The sequence below is a fragment of the Triticum urartu genome, chromosome 3A (assembly GCF_056163025.1).
Source record: "Triticum urartu cultivar PI428250 chromosome 3A, HENAU_Tu73, whole genome shotgun sequence".
NCBI lineage: Eukaryota > Viridiplantae > Streptophyta > Magnoliopsida > Poales > Poaceae > Triticum > Triticum urartu.
Window position 1 is genome coordinate 608,784,259 of NC_141875.1, and position 16,983 is coordinate 608,801,241.

The following is a 16,983-nucleotide window of genomic DNA, read 5'->3' on the forward strand; positions in this document are numbered from 1 at the left end:
TGTACATCAATGCGGATTCTCACTCTGTAGAAATTACCCTCGAAATCTTGTGACTTAGGTTCAGCATATATATATTCTCCCACCTTCCTTGCAAGGGGTTTGATGAGAGGGTAGAAGCCATCAGGTAGATCATGTATCTGCAGCCATATCTCCAGGGAATCAAGCTTGACCAGCGACGGCTTTGTGAACCCACCATATTCAGCAAGAATCACCGCATTGCCTTTGTAGTTCCAGGGCCCCTCATCCATAGCTCTCGCCTAAGCATGCAAATTGCAGAGTGTAGAGGTTCTCCTCGAGGGGTCGAAACTGCACTGGTTGGCGAGATCCCATGCTGCCCTTATTGTCTTGAAGAAACCATATTGACTGTATTTCTTTTCCGTATGGACTCGCGCTATGGCCATCCATCGAGTTTCCGTCGGCGGCATCGGATGTTCCTTCTCCACCACCACATCATCCATGTCCTCCTCTTGGAATCCCAATTCACTCATCAGCGCCTCCAGGTCCGTCGCAGCGTTGGAGCTCGACGCCTCAGACGCCATCTTCTTTCCCTGACCCGAAAAGAGAATCGATCGGGTACTTTGTGACCTAACCCTAGCAACCCCCAACGCCAGAACCCGAGCGCCAAGACTGCGCAGCGCTCCAAAGAGCACCCCCTTGATCAGTCCGAACGCTACCGGCCGGCGAGAACGGAGGGAGGGGAGACGAACCCTACAGTGGCGATCAAATCGCCGCCGAGGGGAAGAGAAACCCTAACAGGAGGGGACGCGTGCGAGAGAAAGCAGCGCACTGTCACAATGTGTTTGTGGACCGCAGTAAAAAACTGGATATTTTTATGTCCAAAACGAAGCCCAAGTTGCTACGTTTTTTTTTTCCGGCACGGTCTGCCTGGTCCCGCGAGCACGTTGCCAGCTTCCAGTCGGCCAGGAGTCCATTGACTCCCCCACGCCAGCGGAAACGGCATCTGGACGGGCTCCACCCGCCCGTCGTCGCTCCCGCACCAAACGCCAGCGAGTCCACCTCCACCTCACCCTTCTCGGCAGCGAGCCGGCAGCCTCGTAGCTGCACGTCCCTCTCCGCTCCCCCACCTCGCGCCGCGCCCATACTCCCCAAGGGCCTCGAAGCTCCCGCCTCCACGCGGCGCGGCCAATGCGAACGCGGCGTCGCGGGCGCCAGTAGCAGTAGCACAGCATCTCCCCCGGCCGGCCCGGTCAACCCCGTCCTCGCCTTCCACGAGGGGGGCATGGGGTGCAACAGCGAAACGTCGGTGGCCGGAGAGGGGACCGGGAGCGGCGACCTTCGGAGGAGGAGAGCGGGGCGGGACGGGGCGGGCGCCTCGTCGTCCTCCTCCTCCTTCGCCGAGGGGACGAGGGAGTTCGTGCTGAGCTCCATGGACGAGCGGTTCTCCGGATCGGTCGACGCCGATGGGTTCCCCTCCTCGCGCCGGGAAGGTCTGCTTCGAGATTTTGTTTTCTGTTCTATGCTCAGTGGGGCGTGTGATTTGTTAGGATTCAGCATACATCAGGGGTTTACAGTCAGAAAGTCAAACCTTGCCTTGTGTCTCCAAGTTCAGTATCACTGACAATGTAAATGTCTGGCGGATTGGGTGCTTTACGTTTTGATGAAAAAAGGGGGCTGCCTTTATGCTTTAGTCAAGGTAACCTCCAAATGTTGAAGGGCAGTTCGAGCCAAGGTGTAAACTGTAGTGTTCAGTGTAGCAGGTTGCTGCTTTCGGTTTTCCAATTTCGCTCCTACTGTAGAGAACCAGTGGACTGGTTATCATTTGTTTTTATTTTGATTTCTGCGGTTTACTAGCCATGTTCTCTATTTATAATTGGGTTTGTCTAGGACACATCTAGATGTGACACCTGATGTCCACTATGTTTGTGGTCTATTTCTTTTATCCCAGCTTTTTTTTTGTTCCTTGTTGCTGCCTTATTTGTTGGAGCTTAGATGTGACATCCTTAGAAAACATCTAGATGTGAATTAGACAAGCTGTTTATAATTGGGTGTGTCTAGGGCACATCTAGATGTGCTCTAGTTATTGCACATCTAAGTGAGTGAATCAAGTATAGAGAGGAAAAGAAAAAAGAAAAAAAAATATCCACATGAATCTCAACGTAAGATCAATGACATAGGACTTAGATGTGCAATACTTATGGCACATCTAGATGTGCAATACTTATGGCACATCTAGATGTGCTTTAGCAAAACTGTTTATAATTAGTATGTGCATCAATCTATTGCACTTTCAGTTCCCCTTAAGGAACAACAACGTTTTCAATGGAACTGTGCGGAACACCATGTAGAAATCATCTGTCTCAGACTCTCAATATTAAAAAAGGGCAGCCCCAGTGCATGTAGCTCCTGCTTGCGCAGGGTCTGGGGAAGGGTCCGACTGTTAGAAAACGTGAGGAAGAGAGAATGACCGAACAGTTTTCTGTATTGAGGAGGAGAGAGATATATACAAGGTTACATGGGCCTGGGCCTCACTCTAGACTATGGGCCTGGGCCTGTACAAGACAAACACAACATATATACTTAACACCCCCCTTCAAACTTAAGGTGGGTCAGGAGCATCTGATACACCAAGTTTGAGAGTGTGAAACCTATGCTGATCTCTAGTTTGTGCCTTGGTGAAGAAATCTGCGACTTGAAGCTCTGATGGGACATATTGTAGCTTGACAGTGGATTGTTGACAATGAGATCGAGTGAAAAAGGCATCCACACCAATGTGTTTGGTCAACTCATGCTTGACTGGATCATTAGCAATCTGAATAGCAGCAGTGTTGTCACAAAGAAGAGGTGTTGGTGTATGACATAAGACACCAAGATCATCCAATAGCCAGCGAAGCCATACAATCTCTGCTGTAGTAGTAGAGAGAGCCCTAAGCTCTGCCTCGGCGATGGAGCGAGACACAGCAGTTTGCTTCTTTGATTTCCATGCAATGAGAGATGTACCAAGAAATATGCAATAGCCAGTGACCGAGCGACGATCAATAGGATCACTCGCCCAAGTGGAATCAGAGTAAGCATGAAGCTGGAGCTGACTGGAATTAGCATAGAACAAGCGGCGAGATGTAGTTCCCCTTAAATACCTAAGGACTCGGAATAGGTGACCATGATGAACTGAGGTGGGAGCACAGACAAATTGACTGAGAATATGGACTGCATGTGCGATGTCAGGTCTGGTCACTATGAGGTACACTAGACTGCCGACAATGTGACGATAGCGAGAGGGATCCTCAAGAGGAGTGCCATCAGTAGGACGCAACTGCAGATGAAGCTCCATAGGTGTAGCAGCAATGCGCATTTCAATGAGACCTGAGCGAAGAATCAAATCCTGAGTGTACTTTTGCTGGGAGATATAGTAACCACCATCAGTATGCTCGACCTCAATCCCGAGAAAATAGCTGAGAGACCCCAAATCTGACATCTGGAATTGTTCACTCAATTTTTTCTTAACAAAATCAATATACCCAACATCATCTCCAGTGATCAACATGTCATCTACATAAAGTAGAAGCAATGTACGGCCATGCTCAGATGTATGAATGAAGAGTGCAGAGTCATGTTCACAAGGAGAAAAACCGGCAGCTTGAATCACAGAACTAAACCGCTCAAACCAGGCACGAGGGGCTTAGGCTTGCTAGGCTTGCTTAAGCCCATAAAGAGCCTTTCGAAGACGACAAACATGACCTGATGGAACCTTGATACCTGGAGGTGGCTGCATATATACTTCCTCATGTAAATCACCATGAAGGAAGGCATTCTTCACATCCATGTGGGAAATTTTCCATGACCGAGTACCAGCCACAGCAATTTGAGTTCGAACTGAAGTCATGTGAGCAACAGGAGCAAATGTCTCATCATAATCTTTCCCATGAGACTGCTGAAAACCTCTTGCAACAAGGCGAGCCTTGTAGCGTTCCACAGAACCATTTGACTTGGTTTTAACCTTATACACCCATTTGCAAGTGATAGGGACTGAACGAGGAGGTAATGGTACCAAATCCCATGTACCAGTACGCTCTAAGGCTGCAAGCTCCTCAGACATAGCCAGTTGCCACTCAGGTGACACAACTGCCTCCTGATAGGTACTAGGCTCAGAAACAGCCCCTGCATATAAGTCCTTTTTGTATCGCGTTGCTAGAGAAGAGCCGTCAGTGCAAGGATTAGTAGTACTGGCTGGAGGAGTAGAAGACAAAGGCATAGATGACTGCGTGTCACATGGAACTTTAGAACGACGAGTGTAATGGAAAGTATTGACTGGAGGAGTAGAATAACGACGAGTGTAATGGAAAGGAAGACTATCTAGAGGTGGAGCTAGTGGAAGAGAGAAAGGAGCTGGTGAGGAAGGAGATGAAATATGTGGTGGAGATGGTTCTGATGTTAGGACAGAGGAAGGTTGTTCAGCTATGGACTCATCTAAAAAGATAGGTGGAAGTGAAAGAAACGAGGTAGACTCTAAAGAAGTTGAGGATGATGGTTTAGTGGAAGGGGAATAGAAGAAGGGTTGATCCTCAACAAAAGTGACATCACGAGAAAAGCGAATGTGGCGAGCAGAAGAATCATAGCAACGGTAGCCCTTATGTTCAAGACTATATCCAAGGAAGACACACTGAGCAGACTGAGCAGTCAACTTGGTACGCTCACGAGGTGCTAAAAGAACATAACAAGTACAACCAAAGACACGGAGGTGGTCATACGTGGGAGGAGAACCAAACAAAACCTCACCAGGACACTTGCCTTCAAGGCGAGTAGAAGGTTGGAGATTGATAAGATAAACAGCAGTTGAGATAGCTTCACCCCAAAAATGAGTGGGGACAAAGGAAGAAATCAGAAGGGTACGAGCTGTCTCAACAATATGGCGATGCTTACGCTCAGCAACGCCATTCTGAGCATGGGCACCAGGGCATGAAAGCTGAGGGAGAGTACCCTCAGATGAGAGAAACTCGCGAAAAGCAGTAGATAGATACTCCCCCCGGAGTCAGAACGAAAAACACGAACAACACTGGAAAACTGAGTATGGACCATATGTACAAAAGCCTTATATATAGAAAACAACTCAGAACGATGCTTCATAAAATAGACCCAAGTATGTCGAGAGTGATCATCAACAAATATGACATAATGTTTGTGGCTACCTTTTGAAACAAAGGGGGAAGGACCCCATGCATCAGAGTGCACTAAATCAAAAGGATGACTAGAATGAGTAGTGCTGGAAGAGTATGGAAGCTGTATTTGTTTCCCTAGCTTACAACCCTTACAGTGAAAACCAGCATCTATGGAAACATGACCCAAAACACCTTGTCGAACAAGGGTAGATAAACGAGAACCACACAAGTGACCTAAGCGATGGTGCCACTGGGCAAAAGAAAACGACGAAGTGGATCTTGATGTTGATGCAGCCATCTGGAACGCGGATGTGGTGGAAGCTGAAGGAAGGTGTAAGGTGTCAAGGATGTAGAGGGATGTGGATCCTCTACGGCGATGGCCAGTTCCAATGACCCTCTTGCTCTGACGGTCCTGCACATAACAAAATGAGTCATCAAAACCAACAAAGTAGTTCATATCAGCAAGCTGGCCAACAGACATAAGATTCATGGACAGCTCTGGAGCAAAGGAGATGGCAGGAACAGAAAACTTGGATGTGCAAAGAGAACCCTGATGAGTAATAGAACAAGGTGTACCATCAGCAGTCTGAACAGAGGCACCATCCCGCACTGGCTGGCAAGACACAAGCTGAGAGTGATCAGAGGTCACACGGAAAGAAGCTCCAGAGTCCAGAACCCAAGGCTGGGTTGCAGCAACAGCGGGCTGAGAGAGAACAAATGTAGAAGCACCCCTCGCTTGCTGCTGATAAGGAGCCTGGGGTGCACGACGCTGCTGATTGAGGGCCCGTCTAGCCTGAAACTCAGCTAACAGCTCTGGATGAAGCTTGAAACAACCATCTCTGTGGTGTCCTGCCTTCTTGCAGAACGAGCAGACGACAGTTGAAGGTGTGGCCTTGGAGGCACCTGGCCGCTGAGGAAAAGCCAGAACACTAGTGTGTAGAGTCTGCGCAGAAGTAGCCCCAAGAGAACGGAGACGAGTCTCCTCAGCGATCAAGCTAGCAAGTGCCTCTGTCAAGGTGGGAGGAGTCGTACGACCAAGCAATTGAGTGCGAATGTTCTCAAAGTCTGGCTTGAGACCCATCACAAACTGAAACATGAGAGTCTGATGGTCATACTTTTCCTTTGCTGCACATGACTCACAACCAGAATTACCCTTTGGAACCATGGAACCTAGCTGCCCAGTGATGCGAGTGAAAGCTCCATAGTACTCTTCTATGGACATGTCTTCTGGCTGCCGAGTGTTGTGTAAATTCTGCAACAAGGAGAAATGAAGTGCACTGCTGGGCTGAAGGTAGCGCTGCTCAAAGTACTTCCATATCTCTTTAGCTGAAGTGTGATGCTCAAGACTCATTCGGAGTGAGGGTTCAACACCCAGAATTAAAACTCCCATCACACGATCATCGATCCTTTGCCAAGACTTCCTTGCTGCATCATCATTTGGACTAGGTGGATCATCTGTCAGATGAGAAACAAAACCAGCCGTCCTCAAGACAGTCCGGGCAGAAAATGCCCATTCCCTGTAGTTTGAACCATCAAGCTTGATATCTACGATCAAAGAACCAAATCCGAAATCATTTCTTGCCATAGTGGTGAGCGGTCAGCAGCTGGAAACACCCAATCTGATAGCAGCTGCAGGCAGCAACAAGAGAAGAGCAGCAGACAGCCACAAACAGAAGCTGGATCTGGATCTCACTGGATAGAAGGTGGAGCTTGTTGGATCTTGCTGGATAGAAGGGGAACGCCTGGAGCTTGCTGTAGAGCAGGGAAGGCACCAAGAGCTTGCTGGAGATGGCTGCTGGAGAGCAGGGGAAGTATTCTCACAGAGTAGCTGTGAGGACACACAGAGGAGGAGCAGCTCCTACAGGTTGATGACGAAGATGGGATGGGGCAGCGATGTGGATGTCTCCTCACCAGACAGATCCGCCTGAATCACCTCACCGGCGGCGATTTCATGGGTGGCGGCTGGAAGAGGGACTAGGGTTTGGTCCTGGTCTGATACCATGTTAGAAAACGTGAGGAAGAGAGAATGACCGAACAGTTTTCTGTATTGAGGAGGAGAGAGATATATACAAGGTTACATGGGCCTGGGCCTCACTCTAGACTATGGGCCTGGGCCTGTACAAGACAAACACAACATATATACACTTTGGGTCTATTGTACGCAGCCTTTCCCTACATTAGTGTTGAGAGTCTCAATATTAGTGTTGCAAAATTTAGTTCCCAATTGTATCAGGTAGTCCGACTGATGACGCCACTTTGCACTCTATTCAGAATTAAGTCATTTTCTCTTGTTAAACAATATCTGGAAAATCGCCTAATAGAACAACAGAAATGTCATCGTGCATAGTAGAATTGGCTTATTCTGTACATGTGTATTTTTAGCTCTGAAACATCATTGTTCACAGCTGTTCTGGTTTTCTACAGGATTCGGTCATAGTAAATCCACAACTGCAACTTCTAGTCGTTTTAGAGGGCAAGATCACGATTTTGTAAGGTCATACTCTGATAGGTTGCTTAAGTGTGACCTCACTTTGGATATGCTATCAGAAAATGAGAAGGTAAGCCTGCTAGCACTTACTTTGATTGATACCTTTGCACATTTAGTATAACATGTGTCATTTTTCCTCAAAAACTGTTAACACACTGTGAAATTGTTAGTCAGTCTGTACTTATACCAGTGATGTAGTAGTTTTGTTGACCTTCTAATATTAAGAGTTGGTGCTAGTGCATACTAGTCTCCTCCAGTGGAGCAATATATAGCCGCAGTTATGACTCTGTCTGCTTGGTTATGCTGGTCCCGAAAATAGATTGATGTTTGGTCTGCTGTTTACCACAATCTTGGCGGACTAGAGCTTGGTTTTAGTTGAGAAGAATTTGTGAACATCCAGTTTCGTCATACTACTTGTTATAACTATTCTTTGTTGTTTGGTATTTCAGATGAAGATAATTGAGAAATTGGTAAAGATCCAGAAAGATGGTACACTGGAGGTAGATGTGACCCGTAGTGCCCTTGTCGCATCAGAGCTCTCAGAGATTGATGCTTTTGGTTCTGTGCCACGTGACGTTGAAGAAGTTAAATCTGGATTTAGCAAGTCTGTCCCGAAGTTGAAGATTGCTATACTTGTCGTTGGAACACGAGGGGATGTTCAGCCGTTTATAGCATTAGCTAAAAGACTTCAGGCAAGTGAACCTGCAACTGCCCATTAGATATCCCAAATAACAAACGGGCATTCTTGAAAAAATATATGATATTTCTGTACTTTATTGGTATGCACTCAAATAAATAGGAGTTAACTTCACATAATTTCTCTGGAATTTCTGGATGATGGGATTGTTACTGCCTGTCCCACGGTTGACATTATCAGCGAGCTGATGCCTGTTTCGCTATTCTTTGAAATCACAACTATGTTGATTGTTTACTTATCTGCAGCACTACCCAAAATTTGATATATCCAACATTTGAGTAGCACTAGTTTTACATGCATAAGGTGGCTTCGTCATCGACCGTTAATTAAAGGAAGAATAACTCAGCAAGTGTCTACCTTGGAGGTGCTTCCGTGCTTGAACCCCCTCGAACTTTTCACAGAAAAGAAAGACATCTGCATTGCTGTTTAAGTTTTCAAGTAATCATGATGTCCTACAGCATCTTCGGTCTTCGCAAAGACGAAAAAATATATCTTACAATGTTGTTCAAGTTTCACGTGTAACTGTCAGAAACTAACATACTGATTTTAGCCTACCTTATATGTACATATATATGTTCTTCCTCTTAACAGAAATAATGGTATTTTCTGCAGGAATTTGGTCACCATGTTAGATTGGCATCTCATGTCAACTTCCGTACTTTTGTGAAGTCAGCTGGTGTTGACTTCTACCCATTGGGTGGTGATCCACGAATTATGGCCCAGTGTATGTTTTGCCGTCTATTGCCCTTATATATGCATTTGGCTATCTTTTGTTGACTAGATTGTTCTACTTTTGAGAATGTTTTGCATGTGATAGTCAACTTTTTTTTTATAATTATAAGACATCACAACTTTTACATTGTTCTCTAAGAAGCAGATGACTTCTACTCCCTCTGTCCCAGAATGTAAGACGTTTAACGTCTTACATGTTGGCACGGAGGGAGTAATTCTTAAGCAAATTAAATGTGTAAATGTGCACAGTCACACTCGATTAGTAAGGTATGCACTTTCAACTGCAGACATGACAAAAAACAAAGGGTTTTTAATGGCCGCGCCCACAGAGATTTCTGTTCAAAGAAAGCAGGTGAAGGAAATCATTTTCTCTCTTCTACCTGCATGCACAGAACCTGATTTGGATACTGGAATACCTTTCAGAGCTCAGGCAATAATAGCAAATCCTCCTGCTTTAGGTTTGTCTATCAATCACTATACTTCTCCTTAGCCTCATGTTATAAGATTTTTGCAACCTTTGTTGATTTAATTAACATGTTTCTGACTTCTTGTACCAAATCACATGTATATCCTCTGTAATTGTGTGGCTAGTTGCCACAGTAAATACCTTTAACCTGAGAATGGTTTGAAAACTGCACCATACCTCAACCATACCGCACGAATAAACTTGGGAACCCAGCCTCAACTAAACCCATTTGACAATTCCGTCAGTCCAACCAAAACCAAACCAATTCGATATTTCCACCCAAACTGAAGTGAACCGAGGGCCAATCTGGATTGAAACCGTTTGCTGACATTGGTTGAGAACCATTCGCTCAAATGGGTTGAAGCCTATACATTGCTGGGCTGTGCTCTGTCAGCTGCACTAGCTCTCACGGGTTTCGAACTGAGGATAGACACAGAAATTCAGAGAACAAGTTAGTTAAATACATATATTGACTAGAAGCTACAGCTAAGCTAGTGCACTGCTGAAATGCGTGTAGGACTAGGTACTTGCTAAGCACAATATTATCTTGCGTGTAGGATTAGGTACATGCTATCTCAAAGTTGTTGCTGTTCTACTACATCTTCATGGCAGCACGAGCACTGACCGCCGCGGCCTCTATCGCCAGTTGCCTGGTGGCAAGCCAGACCAGGTTGCCAGAGTGCGCCAGCCACGGCGGCGGATGACCGCTATGGGTAGCCGTGGGACCTCAGCTTGCCGCTATCGGTGCTGTCGCGGAGGTGGGGCCAGCGAGCCATGAGCAGCTGCGGCCGAGCGGGAAGAAGAGGCCAGCAGTCAACCAATCTCACCCACCGGGTGTGACCTATGGGTCTAAACTGTTTGGAACTGGAACAGTTAAAACCCATACCTAACCACACCCAGTTATTTTCTACACAAAACCAAACTAAATCAACCTGTAGTCAGACTCAACCTGTCAATAACCAAACTATACAAGCACAACAGGGGAAGCTGACCCAAAACACCCGGTTAAAGAAAAACCGTTCTCAGGTTTACCTTTATATATGTGGCCTAAGCCTCATATCGAATCTTAATCTCTACTTTATCTTTTCCATTTCACTGAAGACTGAACTAATTTTAGCTTCAAAGTTCTACCAACCTGAAGAGTAACTCAAACTTTGAAGATATAAGTGGTTCATTGACCCAATATCATAGTGTAACCGATTACCTTTCTCCCATGTGTTGTCTTGTGCATTCATACAACATTTCCATAGTGTGTCTCTTAATAGTATTATAGTGTTGTGTCCTCCTAACAAAAAATTGTATAATTCCAGGACATCTTCATATTGCCGAGGCACTTGGGGTACCTCTGCACATCTTCTTTACTTTTCCATGGACGTAAGTCTGTACTGTTCACTGCCAGCTTGAAAACATTTCACAATTTTAAATATGTCGTCATGTTTATCCTGTGAAGACAACAGATCACTTTTTTTTCTGTGTCTCTTAGTTACTGTTGATTGCATTAGAATATTATGTCTTGTATAGAATCCCTCTGGAACTGCTCACTATAATACTGCACAAAGAACAACGGAACTTATACTCTTCATACTGTTTACTCACCTAATAGAGAATATTTTGCCCATTCCTTAAGAGTACTTCCAACAGCTATCAGCCTATGACAGATTCACAGTTGACTCCCAGGGAAGGTCCAGTGAGTAGTGAGGACTATCCTTTGTAAAGTATAACGCTAGTCAAGAACCTGAATGAGTTGTTATACCTTAAATTTGCACCTTTTAATCTAAATATCTTAACTTGTAGTGAAAAGCCCCAAATGTGCTAACCTTTAGCTTTGTATAGGATGTTAGGCATTTCTCATGCATGCTAGCTATCCTTTGTAAAGTATAACGCTAGTCAAGAACCTGAATGAGTTGTTATACCTTAAATTTGCACCTTTTAATCTAAATATCTTAACTTGTAGTGAAAAGCCCCAAATGTGCTAACCTTTAGCTTTGTATAGGATGTTAGGCATTTCTCATGCATGCTAGCTTATCTCTTTTGGCTACAGTGCTAACAGGGTCATGAAACATGTAATCTTTTGAAATTGTAGCGACGCAATGATACTGTAAAAAATAGAACAACATTCTGCTTACTAATAAATATTTGTGATGTACTACTATTTAAGTGAGGTTGCTATATATATTTCCTAATTGTTAATGTTTGTAGGCAGGCCAACTAATGAGTTCCCTCATCCATTGGCTCGAACGCCTCAGAGTGCAACCTACAGGGTACATCCTTAACATTTTCACTATTGTGCACATGCCTTTTAAACATGTGAATTAGTCCATTTCTGTATATATTGCGAAATTGTTCTGTCTCAGTTTTCCTCCAAAATGTGGACATTCCGATTCTGACATCTTTACCCCTTGGCTTCAGCTATCCTATCTTATTGTGGATTTAATAATTTGGTGGGGCACAAGAGGATTCATAAATGATTTCAGAAAGAAGTTAAACTTGCCCCCTATTGCTTACTTCAGCACGTACCATGGATCCATATCACACTTACCTACAGGATACATGTGGAGTCCTCACCTTATGCCAAAGCCAAAGGGTATCCTGATATTACTTCAGTTAATTTTGCGATCTTCAGTATTTATCAGTTAATAAATTTGAAATTGTTTATCACATCTGTATCCATTATGAAACAAGCTTCCACATGCATACGGCATAATATCTATTCTTTCCTATGGATCCTCACTTTTTTTGGGTTTATGTTGAGTGTAAGCACATGCCTATACTATCTTTATTCCGATAGATTCCTTTCTGGTTTATAAACTTTGGTTAGCTGTATCTTATCAATGAACTTTTCGAGGAGACACAAGTTGAAACTTTATGTTGGGTCTAGGAAAGGTTAATTATCCAAGGTTTCACTGAATAAGCATCATTTGGAAGATTATTACGAACTGAACTGCAATGGCTCAACGCTAGAATGCCCAAGCAGATGACTGAACTCCGTCTAATTGGATAGATTAATTGCATCAAATGAAGGTTTATTTTGTATGCACTTTGTGTAGGAAGAGGAGGATTAGTTGGTTGTGTTTTAAGAACAAACTTCATACAAAGTTTATCCTGTTTCTTAGCCAGGCCAGATTGACTTGCCATGTGTTTGTAGCTTTTTCTTTGGATCCTTGGCTCTTACTGTCGTACATTATTAGTAATATATTTCTGTAGGGCCCTACCCTTCCATTTACATGAAAATAAAAGTTCTTTTAGATTAGTCATTTGTTAAGTTTTAGCTGATAGAAACCTCATGTTGTTGCAAAGTTTATGCTTTAATAATTGGATTTATGTTGCCCGCACTAACTATATTCTTGTCTGCAGATTGGGGTTCTCTTGTGGATGTCGTGGGTTATTGCTTCTTAAATCTTGGCACAAAGTATCAACCGCCGCTAGAGTTCTCACAGTGGCTTCAAGAAGGTTCCAAACCGATATACATCGGTTTTGGTAGCATGGTATGAACTTTATGTGAAAAGGTCTTATGATGATTATAAAGGACTTCCTTTGCTTTATCTGTACATATAATTTATGAGAAAATTTATAAAAATGCACTGTAGAAACAGGGTAAAAAAAAGTAATTCTGACTGTAATGCATCTCTTTTTTGCTACATGTAGTTACACCTCTGTTTCTTTGGTTCCTTGAACTGTAATTATCTTTCATGAGCATGATTTCACCATTCTTGATCACAATCCATATATATTTTATCTTTTCCCCCATGATGAATGTACTAGCTATGAAATTTTTTTCTAATCTTTTACTTAGATTCTTTTATCTTGGAAGTAAGACCTGGGAATCATGCCAACGGTGGTCATTACTTGATATACTAATCATGTCATGAACTTATTATGATGTTAATGTCTCTGTTGCTACTTAATAATGTATAACCTACATAGATTGTAAGATCACATGTCTTCAGATTTAATACGGAAGTAGTGGAATTGTTGATTCATCCCGTCATGCGCAATTCGATCTGTATCTTTTAGTTCCATATATTATTAGGATTCTCTTTACTTTGCAAGTTAGCCAAGATTATCTGATAAATATAGGGAGATAGATTGCACGAGGAAATCATAAGTCATAGACCATAAAAGTTGCCAACTCAGAGTTCCACTCAGGGTCTTACGCACCATACTGGGTAGGAAGTCCACCGTGCGCACTTGGTCGAGCCATGCCTCCATCTTCATCTCCCCCTTCAGTGGAGGAGCCAGGATCCGAGGAAAGGTATCAGAAGTCGAAACCAGTTACAACTAAAAAATGTGTCTAAGCACCCCAGTGCTGGATTTTTTCTCAAGAGTTGGAACATCTGGCTACCTTTTTTTATCTACTTTCAATCTAAATTTGTTTTCATCTAAAAACCTGCTATAATAACTAGAATGTACCAAAAACTGAGCTATCAATGTTTTGTTTGGAGTCAAACGAGATGAGTTCGCCAAAAGTTTCTGCAAGGCATAAAAAGAAGAAGCAACAACACTATGCAGTAGAATTTACCTAAAACTAAAATGGGTTAGAATATTAGCATATGATTTTCCTCTGCTTTTGTTTTGTTGATACAAGAGTAACTATCTAATTCTTATCATGTGCTGTATTTTATGTTTGAAGCCTCTTGATGATGAAAAAAAGGTCACTGCTATCATTTTGGATGCACTAAGAGAAACGGGACAGAGAGGAATCATTAGCCGTGGTTGGGGAGATCTTGGAAGCTGTAAGTTACCTATTCATCATTTTTAAATTATGGGGCCAACCAGCGGAGAGGGGAAACCCTCTTAGATAGGGCGATAGCCCGGTTGTTCTTAAATATTCTGTCCAGTGCTTGTCCTGTATTGAGGAATCTTTATATTGTACTCGAACATGTCGGCACTCTTCTATAGCATTGTTGTCGCAGACTGATGTTTCGTTCATCTTGTAGAAACTTACACAGGTAGTTAGAAAGGATTTATCATTAGTACTCCCCCCGTTCCAAGAATTATGGAATGGAGGGAGTACATAGTTTGCCCCTCTGCCTTGTTATTTATCTATGCAACATGCATCTGCAGTTTCAGAAGTTCCAGCTGACGTCTTCATTTTGGAGGATTGTCCTCATGACTGGTTGTTTCCTCGCTGTACGGCAGTAGTGAGTTTACTATTTCAACACCACTATTTGTTGACTTCAGTAATTTTCATAAAGTGGTTCAGCATGATGATAATGAATTTTGTGCACTTTTGTAATGTCAAACAAAAATTAGAAAGTTGTGGAAGAAATTTTCTCTAACTGTCAGAGGTCATTAATATCATGTCAGCAGCTTACTCATTTAAGCATGTCAAAAATGAATTTCTTCATGGCTCTGTCTTGATTACAATAGTTTTGGGCTGCTGGGGAGTGTCTAATAGATGAAAGCATGAAGTAAAATGGGAAGTTGTCTTCTTCTCTATAACAATTACCGTTCTGCTCCCATTATGTGCTATACTTTCATGGCACCGACTTCTATAAAAAAGCGTACTAAAATTATTTAATACAAACCTCCAATTAGCAGCAATATATTAGTTGAACAGGTACTTTCAGTTAAAATCTTGCTTCGGACTGATCTTGTAACACACCCAGTAGTAATAGTGTAGTGCTTCCGTTTCTGGATACAGTTACTAATCAGGTTGTTTGCTTGTCTATAAGGTGCATCATGGTGGAGCAGGTACCACAGCTGCAGGCCTGATAGCTGGGGTAAGCTACTAGTCTGCACCACTGATAGAAACTGAAAGAGTGAAGTGCACTGTAGATTCCTGAACTGTTTTAGGGGTGTCATGTAGTCCTTGAACTGTGAAAAATTGTCATCCAAGTCCATAAAGTGCAATAAGCGTGTCATGCTAGGCAAAATATAGGTCCTGACTATTCTAGTGATGAACTAGTTTGGACCTGGATGGCACACTTATTGCACCTCGAGAACCTAGATGACGATTTTCATAGTTCGAGGGTCTACATGACGCCCCTGAAATAGTTCAGGGACCTAGTTCACTTCACCCAAACTGAATGAACATAAGATCTCTTTGGACATGATGATACCTTCAAACTTTTTTACACAAAACATGGCACTCACCAGCCACCACTGGAACAAAACCATATGAAAGGTTCAGCTGACAATATTATCTGCAATGTTTGTAAAATAAAGAAACTCATTATCTCATGCTTGTTATGCATGACATCCTCGATGTATAAGACCTCTTGTAGTTAGTCTCGAGAAACCTACATTTGTTTATCATTTACTATCACCATTCTTTTGTGAATGTACTTGACTGCTCTTTGTGCTGTTAACAGTGTCCAACCACCGTAGTGCCTTTTTTTGGCGATCAGTTCTTCTGGGGTGAGATAGTTCATGCGCGTGGTGTGGGTCCTGCACCTATCCGTGTAACAGAGCTTACTACTGAGGCACTCTCAAATGCAATCAGATTCATGCTTGATCCTGAGGTAGCACTACTTTTCTTGCTCATTTTATAATCTGTGTTTCTAGACATTTATGATGTGCTCATTGCCATCTTCACTACATAGGGAAGTATGCTGTTAATCTTATGATGGTTAAACACATTCCTTGGTAATGAGCAGATGCAATGTTGTGCTAACTGATCCTGCTACTTTGCTGAAGGTAAAATCACGATCATTGGAACTGGCAATAGCAATAGGGAACGAAGATGGCGTCGCAGCTGCTGTAGACTCGTTTCACCGACACCTGCCTGCAGAACTCCCACTTACTCCACCACCCACCCCTGTAGAAGAAGAGCGACTAGACCTGCTTCAATTGCTTTCTCGATATCTTGAGAAGTGTTGTCTCCCGTTCAATTCTTAGTTGTCCATAGCGTAGATATGGGTCCAATTTATTTATTTATTTATGTGGTTAGGAAACAGAAATGGGTGTCTTGTAAAATTTGAGGGAGTGAAACAAACTGTAGTTCATCATCCAGGCCAATCGTCCAATTTCCCTTTCCCAGTGTGAATATCGGTAATAAGGGCGTGTTGTAGCTTTGGCGAATTTTTTGGTGTATCGCAAATAAGCAGCTTTCTTGTACATGAAATTTCGGATCGCGAAGAATTGTTGTACACATTCACCTTTCCCACCTTTGTTTATCTTGGGGAGTCAAGTACATCTTTGACATTGGTACCTCCAAAAAATGCAAGTCGGAGGTAAAGATCCTATACTTTCCGACCCTGTTCTATTTACACCCCCCCCCTTTTTTTTCTCTCTTAATAATAGCAAGGGCATATGTTTCCTCTTATTTTGACAAATACATCCTCCCTTGGAAGCATGGCTATATTTGCTTCATTCCTGGCAATCCACTTTTGTTGCAATCAATCAATCATTAAGAATTTCTTATCTTTGAGGTTTGATTTGTTTGTTAGCTTAGCACAGATAACCACCTAATCTCAAGCCCTTCTCCTATCCTTTAATCTCCAATATATAAGGCACTGAACTTTTGGGCACCAAGCCCTTTCCC

At 43.2% G+C, this 16,983-nt stretch overlaps 1 protein-coding gene across 1 annotated transcript; it reads left to right on the top strand.

Moving 5' to 3' along the window:
- Positions 1–933: 933 nt before the first annotated feature.
- LOC125545376 (sterol 3-beta-glucosyltransferase UGT80B1) lies at positions 934–16,596 on the top strand. The gene is made up of 14 exons (XM_048709296.2): positions 934–1,448; positions 7,539–7,672; positions 8,052–8,294; positions 8,912–9,023; positions 9,319–9,489; positions 10,808–10,871; positions 11,701–11,758; positions 11,907–12,081; positions 12,852–12,982; positions 14,128–14,230; positions 14,562–14,638; positions 15,173–15,220; positions 15,812–15,961; positions 16,137–16,596. Exons 1-14 carry the CDS (start codon positions 1,241–1,243, stop codon positions 16,335–16,337), a joined length of 1,875 nt encoding a protein of 624 aa, XP_048565253.1. The 5' UTR covers positions 934–1,240; the 3' UTR covers positions 16,338–16,596.
- Positions 16,597–16,983: the final 387 nt, after the last annotated feature.